Genomic DNA, 26194 nt, shown 5'->3' with positions numbered 1-26194 from the left:
CGGGTGTCGGATATCCTAGATGTGACGTTCTCAAATGTGAACCTATGCCCTGTTTTGGTATCGCAATGGACTTGTAGTTAGATTCAGGCTCCCCACGTCTCCAGAAAGTAGGAGTATCAGAGGCGAAAAAGAAACAGACTTCGGACCTCCGCGTGTCAGAAGAAACCAGTCAAGCTCATAGATTGATTCAAGCCAACTGCCAGAACACCTTGCGCCCCGGTCAGAGCCAGCACACATACATACCTATCCAGCCTAGCGTGAAGAAACCCGGTATCCACGCCATTAAATGCATCGTTGTCTCCCCATCGAACAATGTTGTCTGTCTATTTCACCCCCTCTTCGCCTTCCTCCGCCGTTCCCACTCAGCCCTCTCCTCCTCGTCGCTCCCACTGAACTCGGCATCATCATCGCTCTCGGCGTCTGCTGCCCCGACGATGCCGCCGACCACCCCTCCCTTCCCGGCCCCCTTTACCTCTTCCGCAGATACGAAATCCCCCGCGTTCAGCGCCGCGTACTCATGCTTCCGGATCACCTCCTTCAACCCCTCGTTCCTCGGATCCACCAACTGCAGGGGCGTCAACCCGGCCTTGTTCTTGGCCCTCGGGTTCGACCCGGCCTCGAGCATCATGTCAACCAGCGCGTTGCCAAACTCCCACTGCGCGTCGGGCTCCGAGTTGATCCACCGGATGGCGCTGTGCAGGGGGGTGTCGCCCTCGGTGCGGTTCACGGGGTCGCATTCGAAGCCCGGCTGGTCCAGGAGCATGTCGATGATCTCGTAGTTGCCGCGCAGCGCGGCCTCGTGGTAGAGGTGGTTGCCCAGGACGGTGGTGGTGGTGTTGAGGATGTGGGCGATGGCTTCCTCGTCGTCCTTGAGCGGCGGGGTCGAGAGGATTTCGGTCAGGAGGTCGGTGTTGTTGCGCCGGCAGGCTTCGATGAGGAGTTCGGCTGTCGAGGCGCCCTGGTAGGGGTGGGTTGGCGGTTAGTTAAGGGGAGGAAGGCGTTCAGGGGGTAAGGGAAGCAATGAAGGACGAACTTCGTGCTCCTCTTCCTTGGGAGGTTGACGGGGAGCCATGGTGTGAGGATGGGAGGCGTAGTGTGAGCTCAATATGTTGAATCTATCGGGAGAGAAAGAGAGCGGTTGGTGTTGTCGTGGAGGAATGCTGGTGTGTTAATACTCTGCGGGCGGCAACCCCTGATGTCCAGACTATGCCTTGGCGGTGTGAGAGTTTGAGAGGAACAGACAATATTGAAAGAATGAGGGGCCAGAGAAGAAGAGCTATTGAAGTAGAGACATCACAAATATTTATCAGTTTCTCAGAATCTCCAACCTGGGCGCCGCGTGGCCGGTCAAGGAACACGGATCGTTTCGGTGTTGTGCCTTGCGTTCTGGGGCTCCAGCAGTGTCAGCGCCCAGGGAGCTGTCAGGAGGTGGCAGTCGTTCCAACTACCCCACCATGGAGGGGAGGAGGGGACGGACCCACTCAGGAACAGAAGCCCCACTTCAAGGTTGCGCTGGGATGTCCCCACTTAAAGTTTGTTTCTGCAGCGGGAACCACAAGAACGGACAGTGACTCGACTTACACAACATCCGGGTCATCCAGATATCAAGATCTTTGTGCAGACAAAACACAATCTACCTACCCTCTCATAACTTTCCTGACTGCTAGGACAGCAGTTCATTTCACCAACCAGCTGACTCACCAACACGTTTTCCTCAGACCGAAGCCAAGCATCCAACCCATCAAATCTCCGAGACTCAAAGCAGTGATCTCACCTTGGGAACCAGCTTCAAAGTCACAAAATGCCCATTCTCTGTAAGCCTTCATCCATTCCGGCGGACTCCAGTACTGTCCCAAGCTCTAACCACCTCCAGTCTGCCCCTACTGCGCCAACCTGCTCATCCTCTCGCGGATGGAGACGGGAAACAACCGGTTGGAATGCCGGACCTGCCCGTACCAGCACGCCATCGACATGCCCATCTACTCGCGCAAGTACTTCCCGAGAAAGGAGAAAGAAGATGTGTTTGGAGGGCCAGGCGCCTGGGACAACGCACAAAAGGGTCGCGTGCAATGCCCCACGGCAGATTGTAACGGCAACGAGGCAGCATTCTTCCAGGTGCAGATTCGCAGTGCTGATGAGCCGATGACAACATTTTACAAGGTATGTGCTTTGGCCATGGCTCGCGTGTGGTGAGAAGGCTGACGAGGGATGGCAGTGTATGACATGTGGGCATCGGTGGAGAGAAAACTAGGCGGAAACAAACTTGGTTTGCATGGGGAAGACTGGACGGTGGATGGGCGCATGCATTGCAAGGCGTTTTGGGCTTCGGTATCAATGTATTTGCTGCGACTTTTGTGGGTATCTTAAAGACATAATCATGTCGGTTGAAGAACAGACTTCAGCTCTCGTTCTCCATCTGGCCATTTTCAAAAGGCGACTGCGTTTTTACCGCGACGCGAAGAGTCGAAGCCAGGCCTCAATGGGCTTTGTCTTGGTGGCCCTGTGTGGTCGAGACCGCTCTGTCCTTTCAGACAGTTGTGTGGTCTCCTGCTCGCCACTGCCTTGGTTCGATGCTGAATAGGTCCCAACAAGCATCTTGCGTTTGTCTCTCTTGCCCTTGACAAATCATCCAACTTCCTCTCACCTCTCGCCCTCGATATGCCACTCGACCGATGTCTTCATGCCTTCAGCCGCCAAGGCGTTGGCAAGGTCCGGGCTGATGATGTCCTGGCGGAACTTCTCCTGCTGAAGGAGCTCGAGCATCTTGAGCGTCGCCGTTGGATATGTGAGGTATTTGAGATATGGCGGTTTCGTCCAGTATTGTAGATAGTCGAGATAGGCGACGAAGGCCGGGTTGGTCAGGAATTTGCGCGACGCGAGGTAGTTAAGATACTGAGGGTTTCCGAGGGCTTGGACAAACTGAAAGAGAATCGTCAGTGGGTTGGCGAACAATGGGACTGGAGAGCCACGAGGAGACGTACCTCAAGCTCCAACTCGAATCGCGAATGCCCGCCATACTTGGGCTCGCGGGGGTCAGTGTCGGGAATCGGCGGTGGCTCCAGTGCGGAGCTGTCCACTGACATTGGTTCTGACTCCATTGGGTGAGGTCGATATGGGTTGGTCTGTTGCTAGAATCGATCAATTATGTGTTTGGGTGAGATGGATGTTTGCGGTGATGAAGATGGAAGTTCGCGAGTCCAGGGTTCCAAGTGTTTGGGGTGCGCACCTCGATGGCCAGCCAAGCAATCAAGACAGTGGCAATTTCATCCCCACACGGCTGAAACACAGCAACTGTTGCTTGTCTGTCTCTTCAAGGGACCAACACCACATCTTAACCTCAAGTGAGTCCATCACTCACCTAGTCGTAAGAGGTCCCTTCATATTTTCTTGAGCCACGGCATGATTCTGGCTCATTACTTTCGTCAAGACATGCTTTCTAGGCTATCCTTAGGATAGTCGCTCATTTTCTCTCTTTCCACATCAACGAAGCGGCCAGCATTGTGTTCACTTCATCGCCTACCAACCTGAACTCCACGCCAAACTCCAACTCACCATTCAACGCACCATGCCTTCCGAAACCAACTCAACCGACCCGGTCGGTAGCACAGAGCTCGTCCTCGATGCCCTCATCACAATCCTAGAACCTCACTATCTGCTGATGATTGTCTCGCCCTTGATGATCATCTGGCTCGGTGCTCATGGCTCTATCCGTCGTCCAGCTTCGGCCGCTCCGCCAAAGTTGAAGAAGGGTGAAAAGAAACGAAAAGAGGAAAAGTTCGCCGAAGGTCTCGTTGCCTCAGACGTCCTTCGCTTCCCCTTGATGCTCGGCACCGTTCTGATCGGGTTGTACTATCTCATCAAGTGGCTCAAAGATCCATCCATCCTCAGCAAAATCCTCCGCGCCTACATGACCATCATGTCGGTCACTGGCGTGGGTCAGCTGGCCGGCGATGCCCTGGACATTCTAACCAGCCTGGTGTTCCCGACCATGTGGGCTGATTCTGCGGGCAGGGTTTACCACATCGACGGTCACCGTCGCTGTCAGTATGTATTGGACGAGGCGGGAAATGAGACGATTGTGAAGGGAAAGGAGACGCCATTACCCGGCCGCTTGGCCAACTTGGCCTCGTCAGAAGCTGCTAGGTTGCGGTTCTGGGATGTACGACACCTTCTCACGGAGGAGTGGACGATGCGGATCGCCGTCTATGGCAAGACGCTCGCAAAGCAGGAGATTCGCATGAATGATATTATGCGCTTCATCATCGCGGCGGCTGTGGCTGTTGCCTACCACTACACAGGATGGACTACTCTATCCAACCTCCTGAGCTTTGCTATGTGCTATTTCACCTTCACTCTGATTTCTCCCACGTCGTTCGGCATCGGGACGGCGGTTCTGGCGAGCCTCTTTGTCTATGATGTGGTTATGGTGTTCTACACGTATGTTGCCCTGGCCCACACCTTTTTCGCCATGTCCTCCTGCTGACTCTCACCAGGCCGTACATGATCACGGTAGCCAAATCCCTCGACGCCCCCATCAAGCTCACGTTTGAGAGTGCCAAGGGCGCGAGTATGCTCGGCCTCGGCGATATCGTCGTTCCCGGCATGATGATGGCGCTCGCGCTGCGATTCGATCTCTTCCAGTACTACCAGCGCCAGGTCCGGTTGGAGCCGGTGCAGCTCCTTGCCGAGTCCGTTAGCAGCGAAAAAGGGGATTCGACCACCACAATAACCACCACCACAACAGGGTATCGCCGTGTCAAACCCACCTATGTTGACACGCGTGGCCAGTGGGGCAACCGCTTCTGGACGACACCGATGGGCAAGCTGTCGCCGGTTCAAGGCGCTACCGAAGCCGCTGCGGCGACCGCCTTCCCCAAACCCTATTTCTACGCCTCGTTGATAGGATACGCAGGCGCCATGGTTGTCACCATGGTAGTCATGCTCATCTTCCGCCATGGCCAGCCGGCGCTGCTGTACCTGGTGCCTGGCGTGACCGGGTCGCTGTGGCTGACAGGCTTGGTGCGCGGTGAGATCAAGGACATGTGGGCGTACACGGAGGATGGAAGCATGGATACGGAGGATGTGGTGGTGGAGGTAGATGGAGAGGGGAAAGTGGTGAAGAAGGATGGCAACGAGCTCGAAGCGGACGAAAAGGAAGAGCAAGTCCAACCGACAAAGGCTGGGTTGAAGGAGTTGTTTGTCCTTTCTATTACGGCGCAGACCAGCGCGGCATCGGCTTCTTGAGGGTCAGGCGTCCGGAACAAGTCACACGGGCCGGGGCTTCATGACACGGAAAGGATCTGGGTAGCGTTGTTTTTGTACATGGCAGTGATGCATTAGACGTCGAGATCACTTGGCATAGGAAAAAATTTTAACGGGCAAGGTCTTCTCGATTGCTATCTAGAACGACCAAGCTCCTTATCCTCCAACACAACCACCCTATGTACAAAACCCTTTGCACCTGGACTTCGGAAACGCCAGACCAGGCTCGGGCAGGTTGTCGGGTGCCCTACTCTCGGCGTTATGAAGGGCTGACTTAGGTGCGTCTCAAACTCCATCAACTCGCTCAACTTCTCAAGCGTCAGGTGCTAGCAGTGCCGCGTCTCCCCATGCAGCACCAGCCGCGCGCTGAATATATCGGAAGCCACCCGCTCACCCCGCCGAGCACAAGCAAACCGGGCCGACAGTCACCCGTCCGGCGGGCTGTGCGTCACCAGGGCTTTTCGGTGGAAACAGTCAACGCCTCATCGGGCCGGGACGTCCGACTGTTGTGGGCAGCGGGAGAGGGGAAAAGCCGGGCGGCGGCGGCCGTCTGCCCCAACCTCATCCATCCTCATCGACCACCCCCGAAAGGGAGAGGGGACAAGAAAATGCAAAAGATCGAGGCAGATACAACAAGCCTTCGGCGAAAAGGACCAAGGACGGAGGAAACGAAGATAACCGCCCCTGAGGCTGACTACGATCGCCTCATCGATGCGTAGACCGAATTGCAACTCCCCTCGTGCACTCGGGAACAAATTGTTTTGCTCAACCACCGGCACATATGAGAGGAGGAACTCAAGGTCAGATCGTCCAGCGAGAGTCTGCCTTCTAAGGGGCGGGGGTTCTGCTCGACGCCGCTTGGGGCCTCGACTTCCGTCTCCATCCCTCATCCTCATCCAACCACCGGCGAGCCGATGAGAAGGGCTGAGAGGAAGAAAAGAGGGGAAGCCGAGAACGGCGGAGCAGAGGTTAAGCTCAACGCTTGGGGAAAAGGAAAGGGGAAATGAACGAGTTCACTCCCTTTCCTATCCCCCTTTTTTGACGGCGGTCGGATACCGCTTTGGCGAGATGAAAAGGCAAGACCGAAATGCGGATTCGAAGGCCGGGAAGCGGAACGCGGTAGTGGAAGAGATACTCAGGGGCTGGGCGAGCCAAGCCAGCCAAGTACCTCGGTCGAAGGGGGGGTTTCTATGCGCTCAACGCGTTGGGTAGAGGTTGTCGTCGACGCTCATCGTTGGTATCTCGAGGGGCACAAGGAGATGATGGGACGAAGATCGCCGAATCTGGGAGACTACCCGCGGCGGAGCTGAGAACTTGTCGGTGGATATTGTCGAACTCCGCGAGGAAGGCAGTGCCGATGAGAAGAGGCACAAGAGGTGCGACTTTTCAATCAGCCGAGTTTTCAAGTCGTCATTGCCAGAGGGGAGGAGACATGACGACCGACAATGTCCGGAGGGGTTGGAGCATCAACTCCCTTTTCTCCGGGCGAGAGGACAGGGCCACGGGCGAAAAGGAGGTTGGGCACGCCAAAACAACAAAACTCAGAAAACACCCAAGCGGGGGATTTGGGCCCTTAAAATACTCGTGACCAGCCCCCGCACTTGTTATCTCGTTTGATACCCGGCGATGGGACCGGCGCCGGGCAGGCAAGGGCGAGCTAGGGTAACACTGCATCCTGGAAGGAAAAGATCACGGCTTACGGAGTCTTCTCACACTGTCCGAAGATTGCGCCAAACGTTTGGCGAACTTACTCTCTCCAACCCTTTTGTGCCTGAATTGGGTTCTCATCCCCGGCCGTGAAACACCATTCGCGGCCATCATCAGGCGATTTTGCCCAAAGAACCGCGTTGAATTCACAAGCGCCGAACCCCTCCGCGTCGCAGAAGTCGTTGGAACCAACCCCGAACACCGCGTGCGGACCGAGAGCCGCACGGACAGACCAAGCTCCCCACAGCAACAACACCAACCCCCCGAGATGCCAGCCCCTCAGCACCAACCGGCCCAGCATCCACAGTCAGAATGCCGGACTGATGAAGATCCAAAATTTGGTCTTTGGATCATCGATACGCGAAAATGGTACCCGCAAGTATCTAGCACAAAACAACTCGAAACCCATGTAAGCACACATCTCCCTCGGCTCGCCAAACAAGAAGTTTGCAAAACATACGATCTGCCCCCCATCTGAAACATCAACACCCCTGACTGACTGACCCATGTCAAACACAACAGGCCGCCAGAGCGCTGAAGCTGGTTCCGCCCAGCATCAAAGCCAAAGTGCTCAAGTACTACCGGCCCGCCGACGCCAAGATGGCACTCGCCTCGGCGCTGGTGAAGCAGTACGCTGTGGCGAGGTTGCACGGGGCGGCATGGTCGCGGGCGCGTGGCAACATCACCAACGACGGCTTGCACAAGCCGGCGTACGTCGACCCGGACACAGGTGAGCAGCCGGTCGCGTTCAACGTGTCGCATCAGGCTGGAGTGGTGGTGATGGTCGCGGTGGCGGGATATCGGCCTGCTACTGCTGCTCCGTCGTCGTCGTCGGGAGTTAAGGACCCGGACGTCGAGGTTGGTGTGGACGTGGTCTGCACCTCGGAACACCGCGACAAAAACATCGCCAGCATCCGCGCCGAGGGATGGGAGAAGTTTGTCAGCGTGTACGCCGACGTCATGGCGCCGGGGGAGGTGGAGTTCCTCAAGCGGCGCGTGCCGGCCATCGTGGATGCCGCGCAACCCGGCTTGAGTCCCGCCGCCAGCGCCGACGCCAAGCTCCGGTACTTTTACAGCTTCTGGGCCCTGCGCGAGGCGTATGTCAAGATGACGGGCGACGCGTTGTCCGCCGAGTGGCTCAACCAGCTCGAGTTTCGGAACGTCAGGCCGTCGAAGCCTACGAAGGCATGGGATGTCCGCCCGAAAGAGGATGACGATCCGGCGCAGGAGGGGGAGGAGGAGCAGCAGCAGCCTCGGGACGAGGTGATTCGGGACATCGAAGTTTGGTTCAAAGGAGCGCGGCAGCGGAATGTCAACATGTGCTTGAGATCGCTTGGCCCGGACTACATGATTGCCACGGCGGTTAGGACCCTGGGCAACGAGGAGGACGGGATGCGGTGGCGGATGGAGCCGTACGAGGAGTTGACACTGGAGGAGATACTTGACTTTGCTGAGGCTAGTAGTTGAGGAAAGTCAGGTAGGTAGGTGATTAGGCTTGGGATGGGTGATTTGGTTGTTGATGGGGGTGCTGCTTGATTGCTCTGTAGTAGTGTACTCTGTATCTCACCTGGTTAGCATCGTCCAGGCCGACTAAGAGGGCCAGTCGTATCACATAGCGGGAATTCAAACTGAGTAGATGTCCTTTTGGGTCGAAGTATACTCTGGTCGGAACATTTCGAAGCACTTCATCAGACTGTCTTAGCAGTTACCACAGCAGCCCTTCACATGATTGAGGTCAACATTTTCTGATCTGATGTGGAACTTCAGTCAGTCATAAGAGCAATCGAGTTTTGGTTTGCGTCTCCTCTTCCTCGCCATTTCCAAGTCGTGATCCATCGACGGTCCAAAAATGCGAAGCATGGTTAAGCAACTCCTGGGCTCAACCAGGATCCCCAGAAAGGTTTGACGGTCCTCAGAGGGGTGAAGCAGGAAGCCCCATGGTACTCGTCTCTGCTTGAAATTCAAACGAGTCAAGAAACACGTGGGGTACGTTTCTTTTTTTGTCTGCAGGGAAACGGGCAGGTTTGTGGGCATCGCTCCGTCTTGTTGTGGACGACGACGGCAGACCTGCGAAATCTAGCAACCTCACCGACGGCGGCTGGAATCCTTCACTTAGGTGTTATACGTGTGCTTCGTCTGACACGAGACGGTCTGGTCCATCTCTCTCAGGCTGTACATGTCTCACTCGGTCTTGCCCGGACAACCCCACCATCCGAGGGAAGTATGCCCAACAGCGCAGACCGACGGAGGATCATCCGGTCGTCCCTCGCACACCTCAGCTGAACCACGCATATTTAGCGCCAATTACATACTGCAAATTCAGGCGGGCACCTGGTGTTAGTGGCGGAGACCCGAGCTGGAGCACCTGAGCTGGGGCACCCGTTGCTCCGGGTTAGGCTAGGCGTGGTGTACCGGTATGGAGGCGTACGACGGCGGCGCCGTGTCCCGCTCCGCGCCGGCCGACCGACCGACCGACACGTCTACTCCCACGCCGGAGGCAGGGGAGACGCTTCTTCGCTAACTTGGCCGAGGTCGAGACTGGCTGCGGGTTGGTGAGCCAATGATGCGTCGCCAGCTGGATCCAGAAAAGCAGACAAATGGCAAGACGGCAGGTGGTTTGTCCCAATCCGACGGAACATGCATTCACCATTGTCGAAGAGCGTTGGGTTAAGATGGCACTGACGTGGTGTTACAGCATGCTGTCATCAAATCCTGGAGTTTGTGCCTGGATATGCACGCCCAAGGTTTTCCATCAATCTTCCAAGTTTTGTCGTCTAGCCTGAGAAAATTGCGGTGTTCTGCAGGTGAGGATCAAGGCTGGGATCCCCGCGAGCATGTGTGTGCGGAAAAAAAACCAGATGACGTCGGCGGTGTCCTGGTCCCTGCAGGGCTTTCGATCGCCGCTGGGAAATGTGTGGGTCCTCTCACTCGTGATCTGTCTTTATGGGGCATATTTGGTGTCTATGATTGGTTATCTCTGTACAGCCAAGATGTGGCTGCCGACAGAGCATGCGTCATCCAAGCAAAGCCAAGCCCCAGCGGCATGGAAGACCCACTTTTGGCGCGGCTTGCTTGTGGGCGGCCATCCACGGCGACTTCCAGGTTCGGGATGTGTTGTGCACAAGTTGGACGAGTGTCGGCTCCGGAAGTTTTGGCAAGATCGACCGGATGAGGTGAGGACAGAGTCAATGGGAGTGGGAATTCCGTTAGTTAGGCCTGCCCTGTTTAAGCTTGGGCAGCTGCCCGTTACCTTAACGTCAACCCCGAGTGGCTCAGCTGGCCAAGGTTTCTCTGGTCTCCGCGTATTAAGCTGCGGCATGCCCTTTGGTTGACCGCACCCGATCGTCCTCTGAATATACAGACGTGCTTTCATCCTATCTCTGCAAGACACCTACAGGTACTTTGGGCCTTGGTACCCGCGGAATATCTCGAGGACTTGTAGTCGAGACTCCCAGAACAATCAGCTTCTGCCTTACCACTTCTCAAGGATTTCCACCCCTCGATCTACAACCTCGACTTCTACAACACCACCGGCACCACCTGACCAGACCCGTTTTCACCAACTATCTCCCACGGAGAGACCATCCACCATGGCACGAGGTGAGTCGACATCCACGCAACGTGGGACTTACAACCCACCCCCTCGAACACAAGATTAGTATCTAACCCCCTCCCAGCCGGTATAGCCTTCGCGGGGCTCTTCCTACTCGCTGTCTCGCTCTTGTTCCTTTGGTTCGTCATCCTCTCCGGGTTGACCCAATCGGCGCCGCTCAAGCAAACCTACTTCCTCCGCGCCGACACGTCGGGCATCGACGGCGCCCGCGACATCTCGCAATGGACCTTCTTCCGCATCTGCGGCCTCGACAACACCGATTGCGGCCCCTCCCGCCCCGCGCTTCCCCTCGGTGACGCCTGGGCTTCCTTCGCGAAGAATGTCCCAGACGAGCTGATCGGCGGCTTTGGCAATGACACCACCAGCCACTCCTACTGGTACATGTGGCGCTTCGGCTGGGTGTTTTTCCTGCTGGCGCTCTTCTTCGAGGTGCTGGGTCTTGCGTTGGGCATGCTGGCGCTGTGCACGCGCATCGGGTCGTTGGTGACGAGCCTCGTCACGCTCATTGCGCTGGTGATCTATTCGGTTGCGGTCTCGTTGATGACGTATGTTTCTTGTCCTTTCCCTTCCTCATTCTCCCTCCCTCAATTGCCCGAAATGATGTAGCTAACCTTCATTGCCTCTTGTCCAGCGCCACCTTCGTCAAGATGCGCAACGCCTTCGTCGCTGATGATCGGGAGGCATCCATTGGTGCCTACGCCTTCGGCTTCAGCTGGGGAGCTTGGGGTGCTCTCTTCCTCGCCACTCTCCTTTTCTGCGCTTCGACCCGCAAGCGCCGCGAGAAGACTCCTCGCTTCAAGAGCGAATATCCTGCTTAAGGAACCACCATCATGAAGGGGTTTTTTTTAATATTGGGGATGGTCTAGCTCTGCTGTGGCAGACCGGAGATAGAAAGAGGGCAGGAAACGAGATATGAGACATGGACAACAGAGTCGGGGATTCATTTCGGAGGATATGGGTGATGAGCGATATGACCTGCTTATGCAATGACATGTAATGGGGATCTCATGATTTGCGTGGAAGCATGAATTGGCGAGAAGGCGTACAGAGCAGGATGAGATACGTTCGTTTAGGTTTTTTATGATACCTCGGTGTGCGTGAGCCATACTAAGGAGCGTTGTTGACATTACGGGCATTTTCTTGTTCATCTGCACTGCTACCCACGAGAAAATGGCAAATCATCATGACCTTGGACATTGGTGACGGTGGATTAATAGGCGGTTGGTTGAGAGAGCAGTGTCGTAAGGACTTACGTAGATATTGAGAAACGAACGAGCATGTATGTGGTGGCGGGAGCCGTCTCAAGTACCGATCTAGCATTTGAACTCTAAACCCATCGAAGCATCCCAATTTCCTCGTGTTCACGCCCCCCTCCCGATACCACGTGAAATCATTCAGCACCCACATGTCCTGCACAGTATCGCGACAGTCTGAAATCTGAAAACCCCCCAAATTGGCCATTCTGACTGGTCAGAAACCAATGTTTATAAAAGAACGCTTCTTCGCCGCCTCCCGACATTCTTGAAACCGCCACCCTGGTTCAATCTTCTGTTATACGCCTCGAAGCAATGAATCTTGCGAAAAAGTCTGGTGTGTGCGCGCTCCAGGCGGAACACACCATCCATCCGAGTATTGGGAGAAAGAAGAAACGACGCAAAACATCCATGTACAAAGAAACGAAGCAAACCATCCATATACAAGAAGTGAAACGTTTGTAATACCTCTTGGGCTTCTCTCGGTACCTTTTCTGCAGCATACAGCGAGAGTAAGAATTGGAGCTTCGTCGCCCCAGGCTTGTGTGACAAAGGAAACAGAAAGACAGTAACAAAAAGGTTTACCATCGCAAAAACGCCGAGCAGAAACCCAAAGAGGTCAGGAAAGAGCATTGCAAAACCCGACAATCAACCTCTCAGAGGACTCCCCACTGGGCTGACGGAATTCAGTGGCGCGGCATGCAGCGCCGGCTTGATGACGCCAGCTGCAACGTTGGTGCTGACGACATCACCTCGGCTTCGGCGTGCCAGAACGCCGCGGACCCAGGCAGCCACCACGGGGTCGGCGTTGGGGGAGGCCTGTGGTCGTTGTTGTTGGGGCGTCTGTTGCGTTTGTCCTGTCGCTTCGCCGGTATTACAGCTGTTATCGCTGTGTGCATTGCCAAGATGAAGAGCCTTCTCCGCGGCGCCGGCGAGAGCGGCATCGCGAGATGCGGCCGGGTTATCGTCTTCCGACTCCGGGCTCTCGGCCTCTTCGGTGATGGTCTCGGGTTTACTGAGAGCTTGGATCCACGGGTGAGAGAGTAGCATTGGATAGGTGTGACGCTTGTGCGGGTTCTTGTTGAGACAGCAACGGACAAAATCATGCGCGTGCGTGGAGAATCCGTCCGAGGGAAGCGAAGGTGGTTCGCCGTCGACGATCGCCTGGAACAAAGTCAGAAACATGGTCTGCAAACGGTAGTTGTGAGCGAATACATACGCTTAATTGGCTGAAGATGGTGCTCGACACTTCAGGGGGGTAGGGATAGCGGCCCATGGCGCACTCAATAACCGTCAAGCCGAGACTCCAGATGTCGCTCTGAACGTTGTAGCTGCCGTCAGAGACAACACCGGGGGCCAAGGCACCTCCGCTGATGCGTTCAGGAGCCATATAGCTCTGACATCCGATGTTCGTCTTGGCCATGCTAGCCACCAAGTTGCCCGAAACGCCAAAGTCGCAAATTTTGACCTCACCCCGGGTGTTGACGAGGATGTTGGTGGGCTTGACATCACGGTGGATAATATTGTGGTCCTCCTTGAGCGTCTTGAGTCCGATGATAGTGCCACGGGTGATGCGGCGGAGCACATCCTCGGGAATGCCGCCGGAGTACAGCTTGTCAATGCTCCCGCCGTCCATGTACTCGATGCACATGTAGACAGCACCCTCTTGGAAGAAGGCGCCGTAGAAGTCGATGATATAGGGTGAGACACACTCATGGAGAATGACAAGCTCCTTGAGAATCGTCGTGAACTTGGCCTCGTCAAGCTCAAGCCGGATTTCCTTCATGGCCATGGTCCGACCCGACGTCGCCCTCCCGTTGGCGTGCTGTGACTGCGATTCGTCAAGCCTCCCGGGCAACTCGGCCGATGACTGCGTTGGATTCTGTGTCCTCTTGAACTGGCTCAGCCCTGGACCGAATCGAGGCGCTTTAGGCCGCGCGTGCTTGACCTTGTACACGGTGCCATAGTTGCCCTTCCCCAGTTCCTCCAGGACCTCAACCTCATCCAGCGATATGGAGAAGGTTTGGCCGTTAGCAAAGTTCACCCCAGTTCGCGTGATGGTGGCTGCGCCGTCGAAGGTAACCCAGCCCTTCTCTGTGTCAATGTACTTCTTGAAGTCGTTCAGCCGAGTGCCCCTTCCCTCCCCGTTAAGTGCCGGCCCTTTGGGCAGATGGTTGCTGAGATTCGGTAGTCGTGCTGTTTGGACGGGGTTTGCAGCCTCGGCTCCAGGCAGACCTCCCAACTTCATGTTCCGTCGTTCGCTCAGGCTCATGGGTTTCTTCGGAGCGATCGGCGCCGCCGGCACCGCCGGCGCAGACTTGGGAAAGCCGGGAGGGAGGGGTCGGGACAAGCCTCCAGGGAGTTTGAGATTGGCAGTCATGCCGCCCACAAGAGGCAACGTCGGAGACCCTCCCGCAGACATGTTCAGGTTCCCCATAGGCATGCCTCCCGGTGGAGCGGCGCCTCGTGAGGCCATAGCCAGGCGTTGCTCCTGTAGAGCTCGTGCTTTTGCCATGAGGTCCGATGGCAGAGCCGTGGCGCTCGGGGTTGGGCGCCTCATGTTATTCAAGAGCCCAGTAACGCTGGAGCTCGGGCTCATTTGCGCGGAGTGGGGTTCAGAGACTGTCCTCAGCGACGGTACCCGACGAGGCGGCGCCTCTGAAGAAAAGGGACTCGAAGGTTGCGCATCGGAGCTGGCGCCTGGGGTGTCGATCGGCGTGCTCGCCTCGGAAGAGTCATCAGGAGAGCGCGGGGATAGCGGAGGGTCGATGGGCGGGAACTGGTCGGCGGGCGTCACCGGCTCGCCATTGTCGGGGCCCGTCATGGTGGAGGACGAAGGTTGGATAGACGTCACTTCAAGCAGAGCATGTGGTGGAACGACAGGCGTGGATCGACCCGGCGAGTCGTTCGGAAAGGTGTTGATATCAGGCCTGGGAGGCTTTCTTGGGCCCAACACTCGGTCGCTGCACTCCTCGTCTCGAGGAAAAGAGAGGAACGGCGGGAGTTGTGGGGTCGAGTCAAGCTCTCCGCTTCCAAGGCACAGACTCAAACACCTTGACGGCGTTGCCGGAGACTTGGATGGGCTTGGCGGAGAATTGGCCGGTTCCGTTGTCGCACAAACAGGACGGAGGTGATCTGGTCAAAGAAAGCTTGGTTCGTCCACCCGCACCACGACGACTGAGTCAAGTCCCAGGTTGATATTTCGAGCAATCGAAGCGTCGGAAACGGATGCAGAGGAAACGATAACCGCCCTGACGATTCAGAAGGGGCTTTTGATTGGCCGGAGAGAACGGTGAGGCTCCAACAGAGAGCTCGTGCAGGATCACAGGACCAGAGAAGAGAGGCGGTGTCCTGGACCGACAAGCCCGGTCATGAGTTGCAAATGCAAGATGATGATGGATGATGGAGTTGCTGTCTTGGGCATTCTGGAGTTCAGCAACTCGACCATTTGAGCATGTGGTCACCAGCAACCATGAGCCAAGCCTCGTCAGGACGGGGTCATGTTTGACAGTAGGTCTTATACTGTACAAAGTCGATCGAGGTACCTTGGTACCTGAGCTACGACGCGGTGGATAAGCTCTTGTCCCGTGCTGCAGCCTCTGGAGGTACTGGGAGAGAGCGAGATGCGAGCGGCCCTGCAGTCCGTCCTTCCCTACTCCAGGCGTTCCGGGTAGGTCGACCCCACCTCTCCTTCCTCTTTTGCAGACCAATTCGCCACGTGCATGAGATGAATGCATCGATGGTCTGAATTCTGTTTTATCCTCTTGATTGTCGCTAGTCTGCGTTCAACTCGCCCTCCGATCTGCTGCAGCAACCTGTTGAGAAAAGACTTTGCGCCTATCCCAACAGGAGGGTGGCAAATTCCCACGGCGATGGTAGGACATTTCGCGGAACTAACGGCGGGGGGGTTGTCTTGGCACCGCCTCACTCCGCCGCTGTAGGTGCCCGGAAACCTTCCCCGCCCTATCAACAAACTCGAAAAGAGCACAGTGTCAAGCCTTTGGAACTGCCGCAGCTAGGTCAACCTTAGATTTCTTCTCAGGTACACGCAACAGTGTGTTTTCCGTCTTTTGCCACTCGATTCATTTGGGAGCTTGGGCCGATCGGCACGGATACTTTCCGCCCATCTTCCCACGATCTGAACGGATCGTTCTATGGCCCACAACCTAAGGCAAGGCTGCTGATTTACACTACGTATATAGGTATAAACGTTAGCTACCTCCGCTCGGAGTAAAACTTCCTTCATCGGGTCTTGATGCTGGGCACTCCTCGTCGCCTCACCTTCGCTCTGGCCGGGGCAGGGGGCTGTTGATCCTTGACCTTTGTAGGAGCCCCGAGTTCTGTTCTGACACGAACAGAACTGCGCAGATATGAAAGTGCCATCATAGACTCTCACAGCCCTAACCTCTCGGTCTCGGATGTATCGGCATGGGCAAGAGTCTTCCATCGTACAACTCCGTATTACTGAAACGCCGCCAGGCGATGTTTCCAGTGGGTGGGTCTTGTCATCGCGAGAGGCCATTTCCAATTCAGGCACCGTTGCAACGTCGGGCACGAGACCACAACAGCCGCTCTGCCGAACACCGAGATTTGTGCATCGGCAGAAACAGCTCGCAGACGCAGCAGGGGGTTCGGATGCTCTGGGACTACACTCGCGGTTCAAAGCATCTGCAACCCAACTGTGAATCACCTCCTGCTACGGGGTACTTACCTGGAGATGCGAGAACGCAGATGGACCCGAAGGGTTGTGTTGATACAACTAGTATCAATTCCAGTGTCCTGTGACAGTTCGGACAGTCTGGGGTCCTCACTCCACTAGTTATTAACAACTTGGAACCTGCGGAGTGGTGGATCTACTCGATGCACTCTCGATGGAATGACGAACTGCTTGTCTACGACCATCGGGCTACCACATTTGGACGGGATCAATGATGTCGCATAACGCTAGTTAGCCCAGACGCCCACTTAAGCCCGGTGAAGTCCGATCGATGTTCTTGGTTGTTGCGGTGGGAGGTAGCCAACCAGTGTGCAAGGCACAAGCACGTTGCTGTCAAACACCAAAAAAGTTCTCCCAGGCGAACCACACTACTTCGGTAACAAGCACCAACTTCCTTGAGGTAGGATACGCCTCGGCGCGAAGAAGGCAGATTGACCTACTGTGTAGTAGTTGGACTTGAACCTCGGTCGAAGGATCCATATTCCAAGGATCGGCATTACAGAGATCTCGTCGTCTTGTTGAGGTGAACAGAGACATGTTTGCTTCCCAGTCAAGGTTGCTGGCAGGCGCTCAACTTGCTTGAAACGAGGAAAAGTTGTGGGGGGGGGGCCGGGTGGGAAACGTCATCGCATGTGTGCGTTTCGTGACGCACGATTGTCGAGGGTTATTCCTTGTTCTTCTTGGACGCCCGCGTTGCCTTGCAAGGCGTGGGGCCGCCAGCAGAGTGGTTGTCTTACACGGGAACTTGATCCGTCGCCGAATCCGCCTTGCATCTTCGGGTACCTGCCTAACTGCTGTGAGACAAGAGATCCATACCAGCTTTGCCCTGTTGGCCGCCGCCTCGTCACACCAAGACACCAGACAATTCCAGGAACGCCAGCAGCCAAACCCTTGGGTTGGGAACCATCTGCTGTTGCTCATTGTTGTTGCCTGATTCTTCCTCTTTGAACATCAACTTCGAGCATTGCACACCGCCGTCTGTTCTTATCAGTTTGATTGTAGTGGTAGGACGAGGCACTCTGGCGTCGCCAATCCCCAGACCATTGGCGCAACCTGCAAACGACGTCTGGCGGCGCTCCACTCTTATCACAACCTCCCGCGTCTCAGACAGCCCGGGGCTGGGATCTGACTGCGCCATTATCCCAAATGGGCAGTTTCGCCATCGCAGCCTTGACTTTTAAAAATCGCAGCACCCCAGAGTCGATCCCTTGGGCGATCCTCTCAAACCAAGCTGCCCTTCTCGCCTTCGCCATCAACCCATACGGCTCCTGACCGAATTCATCACCCTACATCGCCACATCATCCGGACTGTCAACACACTTGATGGGTTTCTTGGAGATACGGGCGCCAACGTCGTTACGGCTGTCCATGACGGCCGCCGGCGAGGCGTTCAATCCCGCGATAGCGACCGCATCTTCACCATTCACCATTTTTAGGGCATCCGCCGGCGAGTCCCATCCTTCCCTCAATAATCTGGTGCTGCTGGTTTTCGGCGCCGTCTTGCAGGTGGTCTGTGTCAGCCTGCCTGGCTACATCATTGCGCGACTCGGCCACTTCGATGCCGAGAAGCAAAAGTTTCTTGCCAACCTTAATGTGATGCTCTTTACGCCATGTCTAAGTAGGTCTAACTCAACTCCTCCTTGTTGTAGCTGGTGCTAACCAATGCCTAGTTTTCACTAAGCTCGCCTCCCAGCTCAACGCCAACAAGCTCGTTGAGCTCGGCATCATCCCCGTCATCTTTGTAATTCAGACCTTTGTCTCGTATATTGTGTCGCGAATCGTCGCCCGCTGCTTCGGCTTCAATCGTCGCGCCTCCAACTTCGTCACTGCCATGGGCGTCTTCGGCAATTCGAACTCGCTGCCCATCTCCCTCGTCATTTCGCTCTCCCAGACTTTGTCAGGGCTACACTGGGACAGGATACCGGGGGACACGGACGACGAGGTGGCCGCGCGCGGCATTCTGTACCTGCTTATTTTCCAGCAGCTCGGCCAGCTGGTACGCTGGAGCTGGGGTTACCATGTGCTGCTTGCGCCTAAATCGCGGTATGCCGAATACACCAATGAGGCAATTGAGGAGGGTCAGTATCAGGACAGCGAGTCCTCCGACGGTAACGACGAGCGCGAGCGCCTGATTGAGGGTGTCGACATCCTTCAATTGGACCCGGACGAGCACCATCACCATCGCTCCGGCCTCGCAAGCCCAACCCACACGGATGATTCTCACCTCTACTACCCCGCGGGCCGGACCCCCGTGGGCGGTTCCTCCCATGCTTCGCCTCACGACTCGGACGACGAAGCTCACGCTGGCGCCTACAAGAAGTCCAACGGATTTCACCAGAACGGTAGCATCATCGGCCCTGATGGTCTCGATCACATCCTTTCGTTCCCGCGGATCCGCACCACCAACGATGTCGAGCTTCCGTCCGGTATCAAGGGCGTCCCTCCGCGCATTCAGCGCTTCGTACGCAAGACGCAGAACCAAGCATGCAAGGGCCTCCGCGCCGCCTGCTGCCGCGTCTATTCGGCTCTGCCACGCCCTGTCCAAGCCACCCTTGCCGCGACCTCCCGCGCCGGTCAGCGCGCATTGCGCTTCTTTTGGGACTTCATGAACCCGCCCCTGTGGGCCATGCTGATCGCCATCATCGTCGCCTCCGTTCCGGGCTTGCAACACACCTTCTTCCATGAGGGCTTCATCAAAACCTCCGTCACCAGCGCCATCAGCTCTTCTGCCGGTGTCGCGGTCCCCCTGATCCTGGTCGTCTTGGGCGCCAACCTGGCCCGTAACACCCAGTCCAGCGAGGAGGAGATGGATCCGGAAGAGAAGGAAATCGGCACGCGCCTGCTGGTGGCGAGCCTCATCAGCAGGATGCTTCTGCCGACGCTGATCATGGCGCCCATTCTCGCGCTGTTTGCGAAATACGTCCCCGTCAGCATCCTGGACGATCCGATTTTCGTGGTGGTGTGCTTCCTGCTCACGGGCGCCCCAAGCGCCCTCCAGCTGGCGCAGATTTGCCAGATTAATAACGTGTATGAGACGGTGATGAGCAAGATTTTGTTCCAGAGCTACGTTATCTGGTAAGTTTCCCCTCTTCTCCCTTTGAGGGGATTTCAACATGCTAATGCTAATGAAAACAGGATTCTCCCATCGACGCTGGTCCTGGTGGTCTGCGCGCTCGAGGTGGTCGAGTGGGCCACATGAGACGAGAGGCATCTAAGTCCATCATATATAATCTCTTATTTTTGGGGGAGTGTTTGTAAGATTCAGGGTATTTCGGTTGGTCAGGGATTGGGTTGACGGTTCGGCGTTCGGTTTGATTTTGAGCAAGCGAAGTGCTCGCAACAGTCTCACCGGGTAACAAAACTAGGTAGGGTTCACGGAGGTGGCACTTTGGTTTTATGGTGTTCTTTTCGGGTTTCCGGTGTGGTTGATTTTACAGTGTTGGATATGACTTGATACGATAGACGGAGGCAAGCAGACAAACCAGACTGGATGGATGAATGATACATTATGAAGAAGCAATTGGGTTGGATTGTAGGGTTCTGGTTTGGACATTATTGCTGACAGCGGATGGGAGAGATATCAAGGGAGAATGCGGAGGGGCACACGCCGAGCCGAGAATATATCCCATCCGAACACCTGGAAAGGGAGGACGAGGAGGGGTGAATGATCACATCTTACTCGTGTATGATAGAGATGCCTCGATGATCTGAATAAATATTCATAATGACTTGAACCTCCCCATGGGTTGGAGTCAAACCATTTGGTGTTCTGGGCTGAAGATTCCATTCATTGAAGCAAGATGATACAGAGATGCTTGTCAAACCATTCTCTCGTGACTGGCTTACCTCCGTACCGATCTAGCGGCACTTGCTTGCCATCCCTCCAGCATCATGTTACCCAGTATTGGTCTTTCTACACCTCATGAAACCCCATTCACCAAAACCTCTCCCTCCCCATCCCCCGGATCCGCAATCACCCAGTCACGCACCGCCCCCTTGTAGTCCGCTATCCTCACGTCCTTGATGGAAACCACAATCACTCGGGCCTCACTCCACGACGCTAACCGGCTTCCTTCCCCTGTGTGTTGTGATTGCTGCCTCGTCTCATTATCTCCGTCTGCGCCAGCAGCATCCCGCCTCGACGCCGCCCCGAGCAGGCCCGCCAGGGGATCCGTGCCGTCGTCAAAGGTGTTGTTCTCGAGGTGTATCTCGCGGTAGTAGCGCTCCTCCTCGGAGCCGCGCTCAACGAGGCGTGCTGAACCGTTGATGGTGGCACTGATGGAGCTGACGGCTGACGTGTTGAGGTTGAAGAGCAGTGCGGCGAGCGAGGAAGGGGGTTCGCGGTGCGGGGAGCGGGATTGGGATGAGTTGGACAGACGGCGGGCTTGGGAGGTGGGTGTTGGGCGGTGGGAGACCCCTTTTTATGGGGGGAGGGAAAGCGTTAGTAGCTGTCCTTGTCTCCTTGGCTTGAGGGAGGAGAGGGGATGAAAGGAGCGGAACGTACAGTCGTGGACGAGTAAGGATACGTTTGGATTGGCGGCCAGGTTGTTCATCTTCTTGCTGGAGGGGTTGGTAGTCATGATGATGACGGGGCTGCGAGAGTAAGGGGAGGAGGGGAGGTAGGTGTAGTTCATTAGGGAGACGTGAGGGATGTTGTCGGAGCAGGTGGCCAGATGGAGGAAGCGGGCGTTCTCGAGACATTGTACGACCTCGGGCGGCAGAGTCGTGGTGACGCGCATGTTGGTATCGCCGGCCGAAGCCTCATGGCTCAGTGGGATTTGTTGGTCCATGGTGGTTGTCTTGCTGGTGACCCAAGGGTAAAGGAATTCGTCTGTCTGGGTTGAAGAGGGGCTGATGGAGGAAGACCCGAGATGTCTTGGGCTGGCCGTCTCGACAAATGGAGCGTGTGAGGCCCGGAATGAACTTGTCAAGGGGTAAATCTCAACCCGGATTGTGCGGCTTGGATGGATAGATCTTGAACGCAGTGGAGAAAGAAGGTAAGGTGGGATGCAACGCCGCAGGGTGGATCTGGATGCCCAAGAGGGCGGAAGACTGGAGTGCGGGGTCATTTCTCCCTTGCTCCAGCCAGGTGGGCTGCCCCAGTGCGATGACGTTTTCTCCTCAGGGCCGATTCCCACTGAAGCGACCCCTGCAATAGACCCTCCCTCGGTTCACAGCATGCCTGAGGTGACCTGGGAAATCAACACAACATTGGATCGCAGTCTGCCGTTTGACTGGTCATTGAACCCAATTAGAGATTCCATAACCACAAACATACTCGCCATATATCCTCATGATAGTCTCCAGCTTCAAGCAAGCCCTCAATTGCTGAGAGCGGTCTGTCCTGCTGGTCACGGGGCAGCAGCCTCCACAGCCAAGCCGCCCTGGAGCTCAAGCAAATGCCGGCTACTGTCGGCGTTCCTCTTCCCCTGGTCAACATCCGCATCTAAAACCGAGGATCAGAACTTCTCAATGACCAACCTTCCAGTTGCCATATCTCCCTTTGGTCTACTCTGTCATCCTCCGTGAGCCATTGGAACCTGAGAGAGCGTTCCCAACACAAATCCCACCCTTTCACATCAGAGACACACGACCATGCGGTCTCTTAAACGGACGTCAGGCCGCCTCCGGGCCTCCATGGCTGCGGCCTCATCGCCGTTCGCCCGACGCCAGCTCTCTCACCCTCCGCAGCCCTTCCAACCACCGCGATGCTCCATCACGACGCACCCAGCCGCCTCCGGTTCAACGACAGACGTCACTCCTATCAAATCACTCCTCATCGCCAACCGCGGTGAGATCGCCCTGCGCATCGCCCGCACCGCCCATGCTATGGGCATCACCACCACCACGCTCTACACCGACATCGACGCCGCCTCACAACATGCTAAATGCTCACCACATGCCATCGCCTTGGGACAGGCCTCGGCCTACCTGGACGGGCCCCGTATTGTGCAGCTTGCCAAGCAGCACGGCATTCAGGCCCTGCACCCGGGCTATGGTTTCCTCAGTGAGAACGCCGCCTTCGCCCGCGCCTGCGAGGAGGCCGGCATTGTCTTTGTTGGGCCTCCCGCCCAGGCCATGGCCGACATGGGCGACAAGGCCCGCAGCAAGGAGATCATGACGGCGGCCGGTGTGCCGTGCGTTCCCGGCTACCATGGCCCGGAACAAGCGCCGGAGCAGCTGCGCGCTCACGCTCAACAGATCGGCTACCCGGTCCTGCTCAAGAGCGTCAAGGGCGGCGGCGGCAAAGGCATGCGCATTGTCCGCTCGGACGCCGAGTTCGAGGCTCAGCTGCGCAGTGCCCGTGCCGAAGCCCGAGCCAGCTTCGGCGACGGTGGTGAGGTCATGCTCGTCGAGAAGTACGTCGAGCGCCCGCGCCATGTCGAAGTGCAAATCTTTGCCGACCGTCACGGCAATTGCGTCGCCCTGGGCGAGCGTGACTGCAGCGTACAACGCCGCCACCAAAAGATTCTCGAAGAGAGCCCTGCCCCAGACCTTGACGACGCCACCCGCCACGATCTCTGGGACAAGGCCCGCACCGCCGCCCTCGCCGTCGGTTACGTCGGGGCTGGAACCGTCGAGTTCATCCTTGACAAGGACACTGGTGCTTTTTACTTCATGGAAATGAACACCCGCCTGCAGGTCGAGCACCCCGTCACGGAGATGGTGAGCGGCACGGACCTCGTCGAGTGGCAGTTCCGTATCGCGGCGGGTGAGCGACTGCCCCTCACACAGGACGAGATCGAGGAGAGGATCCGCGAGCGGGGCGCCGCCATCGAGGCCCGTATCTATGCCGAGAATCCCGAGCGCGGCTTCATGCCCGATTCAGGACGGCTTGTCCACCTCTCCACCCCGAAAACCAACCGCGACGTTCGCATTGATGCGGGCTTCGTCGAAGGCGACGTCGTCTCGGAGGCCTATGATGGCATGATCGCCAAGCTGATCGTGCGCGGCCGCGACCGCGAGGAAGCCATCCGCCGCCTCGACCTCGCCCTGCGCGACTACGAGGTGGCGGGGCTAAGCACAAACATTGAGTTCCTCAAGCGCTTGTGCCGCACCCCGGCGTTTGTGGAAGGTGATGTCGAGACGGGGTTCGTCGACCGTTGGAAGGACGAACTCTTCACGCCCCGCCAAACGAAGGATGAGGTGTTTGCACAAGCTGCACTAGGGATGCTCGTGGCCTCCTCGGCGTCGTCTGCTTCTGCACAAACGGCGCCCGGGCCTCATGGAGCAGCGCTCGGATTTGGAGAGACGGGTCTGCTTGCCCGGCGCAAGTTTGCTTTCCGCACAGGCGACCCTGCAGTCGAGGGGAGCGAACCTGAGGCGGTAGAGGTGGAGGTCGAACAGCGCGGCCATCAGCTCTATCGCGTGTCTGTCACAAGGGGCGGGAAGGCTGAGACACCCCGGGTGTACGAGAACGTCGTGTGCCAACCAACCGTGACATCGTCGTCATCATCAAACAAGACGCGGTTAACGACCTTCTTCCCGGACGCGCGCGTCGACACAACGGTTGTCAGCGACCCGACCTTGCCGGATAAGTTGACAGTGTTCCAACTCGGCGAGAAGACGGAGCTGGCGCTGGCTACGCCCAAGTGGTTTGACCGCGCCATGGGGAAGACAGAGGCTGCTGGTAGCGTGGTGGCGCCGATGCCGTGCAAGATTTTGCGGAACGAGGTGGTGGAGGGGCAAGAGGTGGAGAAGGGGACGCCGTTGGTTGTGTAAGTCTCTCCAACTTGCTTTTGCCTTTGCTGATTGGAGGCAAAGCTGCTAACATGCGACCAGTATCGAGTCGATGAAGATGGAGACAGTCATTCGGTCGCCTCAGAAGGGAGTGGTTAAGAAGCTGGCGCACAAGGAAGGGGTAAGTTTGCGATCACCTATGTTAGGAAGGCTAGCCCAAGATAATGAGCTGACATGACCGCAGGATATCTGCAAGGCGGGAACTGTGCTGGTTATGTTCGAGGAGAATGTTGAGGAGTCCGCTGCAGAGCAGTCATGAATGAGGTGGCTGTTATTTTGTGATACCCTGTCACACTGGACTAGTAAGGCTATGGTGATGAATGAGGATCTCGCATGACGGCATGATGGTCGTTGGCAGCATGGCGTTGGGAGATGGTATCCTTGGGACAATGTTGTGGGTTGTGCGGTGTGGCTCTGTGTGTTGTGGATAGACAAGCATGATGACTTTTGGACAATATTGGGTTGGTCAAGGCTATCTAGAGATTTCGTTTGCATGGTCCGAACGGACATATGCTCCTGATGCTCCCGAGAAGCTAGATATGGATGTGTTCATAGTGGGCCCCATCCTCTTATTGATGCTACGCTGTAACCCTGGAGAATGCTGCTAATGGGACTGGTGGTGAACCCTGAGTGCAGCACCCCAGACGGCAGGCGACAGACAGGACAGGGGTCATTGACCAATGAGGGGCATTGCGCAGATCCTCGGCTTCCGGCGCCGAAGAGAGCCGCATCTTTCTTGCCGTCTTCGACTTGCAACCACCAACATCACATCGACAAGTTCAAACTCCGACATTGAATCTCACCCAAGGTCCTGCTATGGCTTCGAGGATACGACCGGCGGTTGGGGCAAGCCCTCTGAGGGGATCGCGGGTTACCCTCCCTGGGACTATTTTTGTCTCTGGGCACCCAACATTATGTTCTCGTCCTGCCTCGACATGCCAACTCCGACTCCTCCGTCCTGTCTCAACCTCACCACCTCGCCGGCAAATTCCGACACAATCCACCTCTGCCACCGCTTCCGTCCCACCCGCAGAACCAGCAACCCCCTCCATTACTACACAGCCAACACGGTCAAAACGCCATCTCATCCTCCCCATCGTCTGCCTCCTCCTGGGGGGCTTCGTGGGCACCGGCGCCAATATCCTCCTCTCCCCACCTACCCCTCCCGTCCCAGGATCCGAACAAGACGCCCACACTATCCGCTGGCTGCACAACCGAGCCTCCGAGCTCCCCATCGTTAAAGAGCTCACCGCCGGCACCCAAGGCGACAACCCGGCCTGGGAGTCGTGGGACGCGTACGAGTCCATCCCCCCCGAGCGGAGAGCCCCCCACCTGACCGCCGGCGCTCTGGCCGGGTCGAGGGGCGTGGGCGGCTACCAGCGCGTGTGGAGGAACAAGGCCACGGGGGAGGTGGTGAGCGTGATATTCTTTGGCGGGGCCACGACGGGGTGGCCGGGCGTCGTGCACGGGGGCTGTCTCGCGACGATCCTCGACGAGAGCTGCGGGCGGGTCGCGTTTTTGGAGTGGAACGGCAAGCCCGGGCTGACGGCCAGCTTGGGAATTGAGTATAAACGGGCGACGATGGCGAATGGGTTTTATGTGGTGAGGGCCAAGGCCAGGAGTGAGGAGGAGCTGCCTGAGGAGGAGAGGGGGAAGAGGCATTATAAGTGCTGGATCGATGCGCGCGTGGAGGATGCGGCGACGGGGGAGTTGAAGGTGGTTGCTGAGGCGTTGTATGTTGGTGGGGAGGGGAAGAAGAAGGAGATGAAGCCGTGGGGTGAGAGGAAGAAGAAGGTGGTGTGGGATGAGAAGGAGCAGGCGGTGCATGCGAGGTTCTGAAAACATTAGCCAAGTTTTCATTGTTTTGCTGCAGCGCCAGGAAGTGCTCCGGTAGCGACAACG

At 56.8% G+C, this 26194-nt stretch overlaps 16 protein-coding genes across 16 annotated transcripts; 8 read left to right on the top strand and 8 right to left on the bottom strand.

The window, feature by feature from the left end:
* Nucleotides 1-328: 328 nt before the first annotated feature.
* On the bottom strand, nucleotides 329-1072 carry VTJ04DRAFT_7444 (uncharacterized protein; the record flags this gene model as incomplete). The annotated part of the gene is made up of 2 exons (XM_069365772.1): nucleotides 329-958; nucleotides 1034-1072. 2 exons carry the CDS (start codon nucleotides 1070-1072, stop codon nucleotides 329-331), a joined length of 669 nt encoding a protein of 222 aa, XP_069216773.1.
* A 729-nt stretch (nucleotides 1073-1801) lies between these two features.
* Nucleotides 1802-2251, top strand: VTJ04DRAFT_7443 (uncharacterized protein; the record flags this gene model as incomplete). The annotated part of the gene is made up of 3 exons (XM_069365771.1): nucleotides 1802-1814; nucleotides 1874-2160; nucleotides 2216-2251. 3 exons carry the CDS (start codon nucleotides 1802-1804, stop codon nucleotides 2249-2251), a joined length of 336 nt encoding a protein of 111 aa, XP_069216772.1.
* Nucleotides 2252-2640: 389 nt separating this feature from the next.
* On the bottom strand, nucleotides 2641-3098 carry VTJ04DRAFT_7442 (uncharacterized protein; the record flags this gene model as incomplete). Its single annotated transcript, XM_069365770.1, has 2 exons — nucleotides 2641-2919; nucleotides 2982-3098. The coding sequence occupies 2 exons, from the start codon at nucleotides 3096-3098 to the stop codon at nucleotides 2641-2643; spliced, it is 396 nt and encodes a 131-aa protein (XP_069216771.1).
* A 467-nt stretch (nucleotides 3099-3565) lies between these two features.
* Nucleotides 3566-5244, top strand: VTJ04DRAFT_7441 (uncharacterized protein; the record flags this gene model as incomplete). The annotated part of the gene is made up of 2 exons (XM_069365769.1): nucleotides 3566-4437; nucleotides 4494-5244. The coding sequence occupies 2 exons, from the start codon at nucleotides 3566-3568 to the stop codon at nucleotides 5242-5244; spliced, it is 1623 nt and encodes a 540-aa protein (XP_069216770.1).
* Nucleotides 5245-7237: 1993 nt separating this feature from the next.
* VTJ04DRAFT_7440 (uncharacterized protein) lies at nucleotides 7238-8436 on the top strand (the record flags this gene model as incomplete). Its single annotated transcript, XM_069365768.1, has 2 exons — nucleotides 7238-7378; nucleotides 7492-8436. The coding sequence occupies 2 exons, from the start codon at nucleotides 7238-7240 to the stop codon at nucleotides 8434-8436; spliced, it is 1086 nt and encodes a 361-aa protein (XP_069216769.1).
* A 2123-nt stretch (nucleotides 8437-10559) lies between these two features.
* VTJ04DRAFT_7439 (uncharacterized protein) lies at nucleotides 10560-11400 on the top strand (the record flags this gene model as incomplete). Its single annotated transcript, XM_069365766.1, has 3 exons — nucleotides 10560-10569; nucleotides 10647-11127; nucleotides 11214-11400. 3 exons carry the CDS (start codon nucleotides 10560-10562, stop codon nucleotides 11398-11400), a joined length of 678 nt encoding a protein of 225 aa, XP_069216768.1.
* A 27-nt stretch (nucleotides 11401-11427) lies between these two features.
* Nucleotides 11428-12043, bottom strand: VTJ04DRAFT_7438 (uncharacterized protein; the record flags this gene model as incomplete). Its single annotated transcript, XM_069365765.1, has 2 exons — nucleotides 11428-11735; nucleotides 11836-12043. 2 exons carry the CDS (start codon nucleotides 12041-12043, stop codon nucleotides 11428-11430), a joined length of 516 nt encoding a protein of 171 aa, XP_069216767.1.
* A 23-nt stretch (nucleotides 12044-12066) lies between these two features.
* VTJ04DRAFT_7437 (uncharacterized protein) lies at nucleotides 12067-12423 on the bottom strand (the record flags this gene model as incomplete). The annotated part of the gene is made up of 1 exon (XM_069365764.1): nucleotides 12067-12423. The coding sequence occupies one exon, from the start codon at nucleotides 12421-12423 to the stop codon at nucleotides 12067-12069; it is 357 nt and encodes a 118-aa protein (XP_069216766.1).
* A 60-nt stretch (nucleotides 12424-12483) lies between these two features.
* On the bottom strand, nucleotides 12484-14659 carry VTJ04DRAFT_7436 (uncharacterized protein; the record flags this gene model as incomplete). The annotated part of the gene is made up of 2 exons (XM_069365763.1): nucleotides 12484-12999; nucleotides 13055-14659. The coding sequence occupies 2 exons, from the start codon at nucleotides 14657-14659 to the stop codon at nucleotides 12484-12486; spliced, it is 2121 nt and encodes a 706-aa protein (XP_069216765.1).
* A 2523-nt stretch (nucleotides 14660-17182) lies between these two features.
* On the top strand, nucleotides 17183-17824 carry VTJ04DRAFT_7435 (uncharacterized protein; the record flags this gene model as incomplete). The annotated part of the gene is made up of 2 exons (XM_069365762.1): nucleotides 17183-17186; nucleotides 17592-17824. 2 exons carry the CDS (start codon nucleotides 17183-17185, stop codon nucleotides 17822-17824), a joined length of 237 nt encoding a protein of 78 aa, XP_069216764.1.
* Nucleotides 17825-17920: 96 nt separating this feature from the next.
* VTJ04DRAFT_7434 (uncharacterized protein) lies at nucleotides 17921-19751 on the top strand (the record flags this gene model as incomplete). The annotated part of the gene is made up of 3 exons (XM_069365761.1): nucleotides 17921-18170; nucleotides 18223-19627; nucleotides 19688-19751. 3 exons carry the CDS (start codon nucleotides 17921-17923, stop codon nucleotides 19749-19751), a joined length of 1719 nt encoding a protein of 572 aa, XP_069216763.1.
* Nucleotides 19752-20132: 381 nt separating this feature from the next.
* On the bottom strand, nucleotides 20133-20339 carry VTJ04DRAFT_7433 (uncharacterized protein; the record flags this gene model as incomplete). The annotated part of the gene is made up of 1 exon (XM_069365760.1): nucleotides 20133-20339. The coding sequence occupies one exon, from the start codon at nucleotides 20337-20339 to the stop codon at nucleotides 20133-20135; it is 207 nt and encodes a 68-aa protein (XP_069216762.1).
* A 133-nt stretch (nucleotides 20340-20472) lies between these two features.
* Nucleotides 20473-21342, bottom strand: VTJ04DRAFT_7432 (uncharacterized protein; the record flags this gene model as incomplete). The annotated part of the gene is made up of 2 exons (XM_069365759.1): nucleotides 20473-20969; nucleotides 21057-21342. The coding sequence occupies 2 exons, from the start codon at nucleotides 21340-21342 to the stop codon at nucleotides 20473-20475; spliced, it is 783 nt and encodes a 260-aa protein (XP_069216761.1).
* An 805-nt stretch (nucleotides 21343-22147) lies between these two features.
* VTJ04DRAFT_7431 (uncharacterized protein) lies at nucleotides 22148-24551 on the top strand (the record flags this gene model as incomplete). The annotated part of the gene is made up of 3 exons (XM_069365758.1): nucleotides 22148-24270; nucleotides 24335-24413; nucleotides 24477-24551. The coding sequence occupies 3 exons, from the start codon at nucleotides 22148-22150 to the stop codon at nucleotides 24549-24551; spliced, it is 2277 nt and encodes a 758-aa protein (XP_069216760.1).
* A 30-nt stretch (nucleotides 24552-24581) lies between these two features.
* VTJ04DRAFT_7430 (uncharacterized protein) lies at nucleotides 24582-24857 on the bottom strand (the record flags this gene model as incomplete). Its single annotated transcript, XM_069365757.1, has 2 exons — nucleotides 24582-24736; nucleotides 24797-24857. 2 exons carry the CDS (start codon nucleotides 24855-24857, stop codon nucleotides 24582-24584), a joined length of 216 nt encoding a protein of 71 aa, XP_069216759.1.
* A 251-nt stretch (nucleotides 24858-25108) lies between these two features.
* Nucleotides 25109-26131, top strand: VTJ04DRAFT_7429 (uncharacterized protein; the record flags this gene model as incomplete). The annotated part of the gene is made up of 1 exon (XM_069365755.1): nucleotides 25109-26131. The coding sequence occupies one exon, from the start codon at nucleotides 25109-25111 to the stop codon at nucleotides 26129-26131; it is 1023 nt and encodes a 340-aa protein (XP_069216758.1).
* Between the last annotated feature and the right edge of the window lie 63 nt (nucleotides 26132-26194).

Source organism: Mycothermus thermophilus, assembly GCF_041956435.1.
Source record: "Mycothermus thermophilus strain CBS 625.91 unplaced genomic scaffold VTJ04scaffold_5, whole genome shotgun sequence".
NCBI lineage: Eukaryota > Fungi > Ascomycota > Sordariomycetes > Sordariales > Chaetomiaceae > Mycothermus > Mycothermus thermophilus.
Note: the sequence above shows the minus strand (reverse complement) of the source record. Positions and strands in the feature narration are given on the sequence as shown.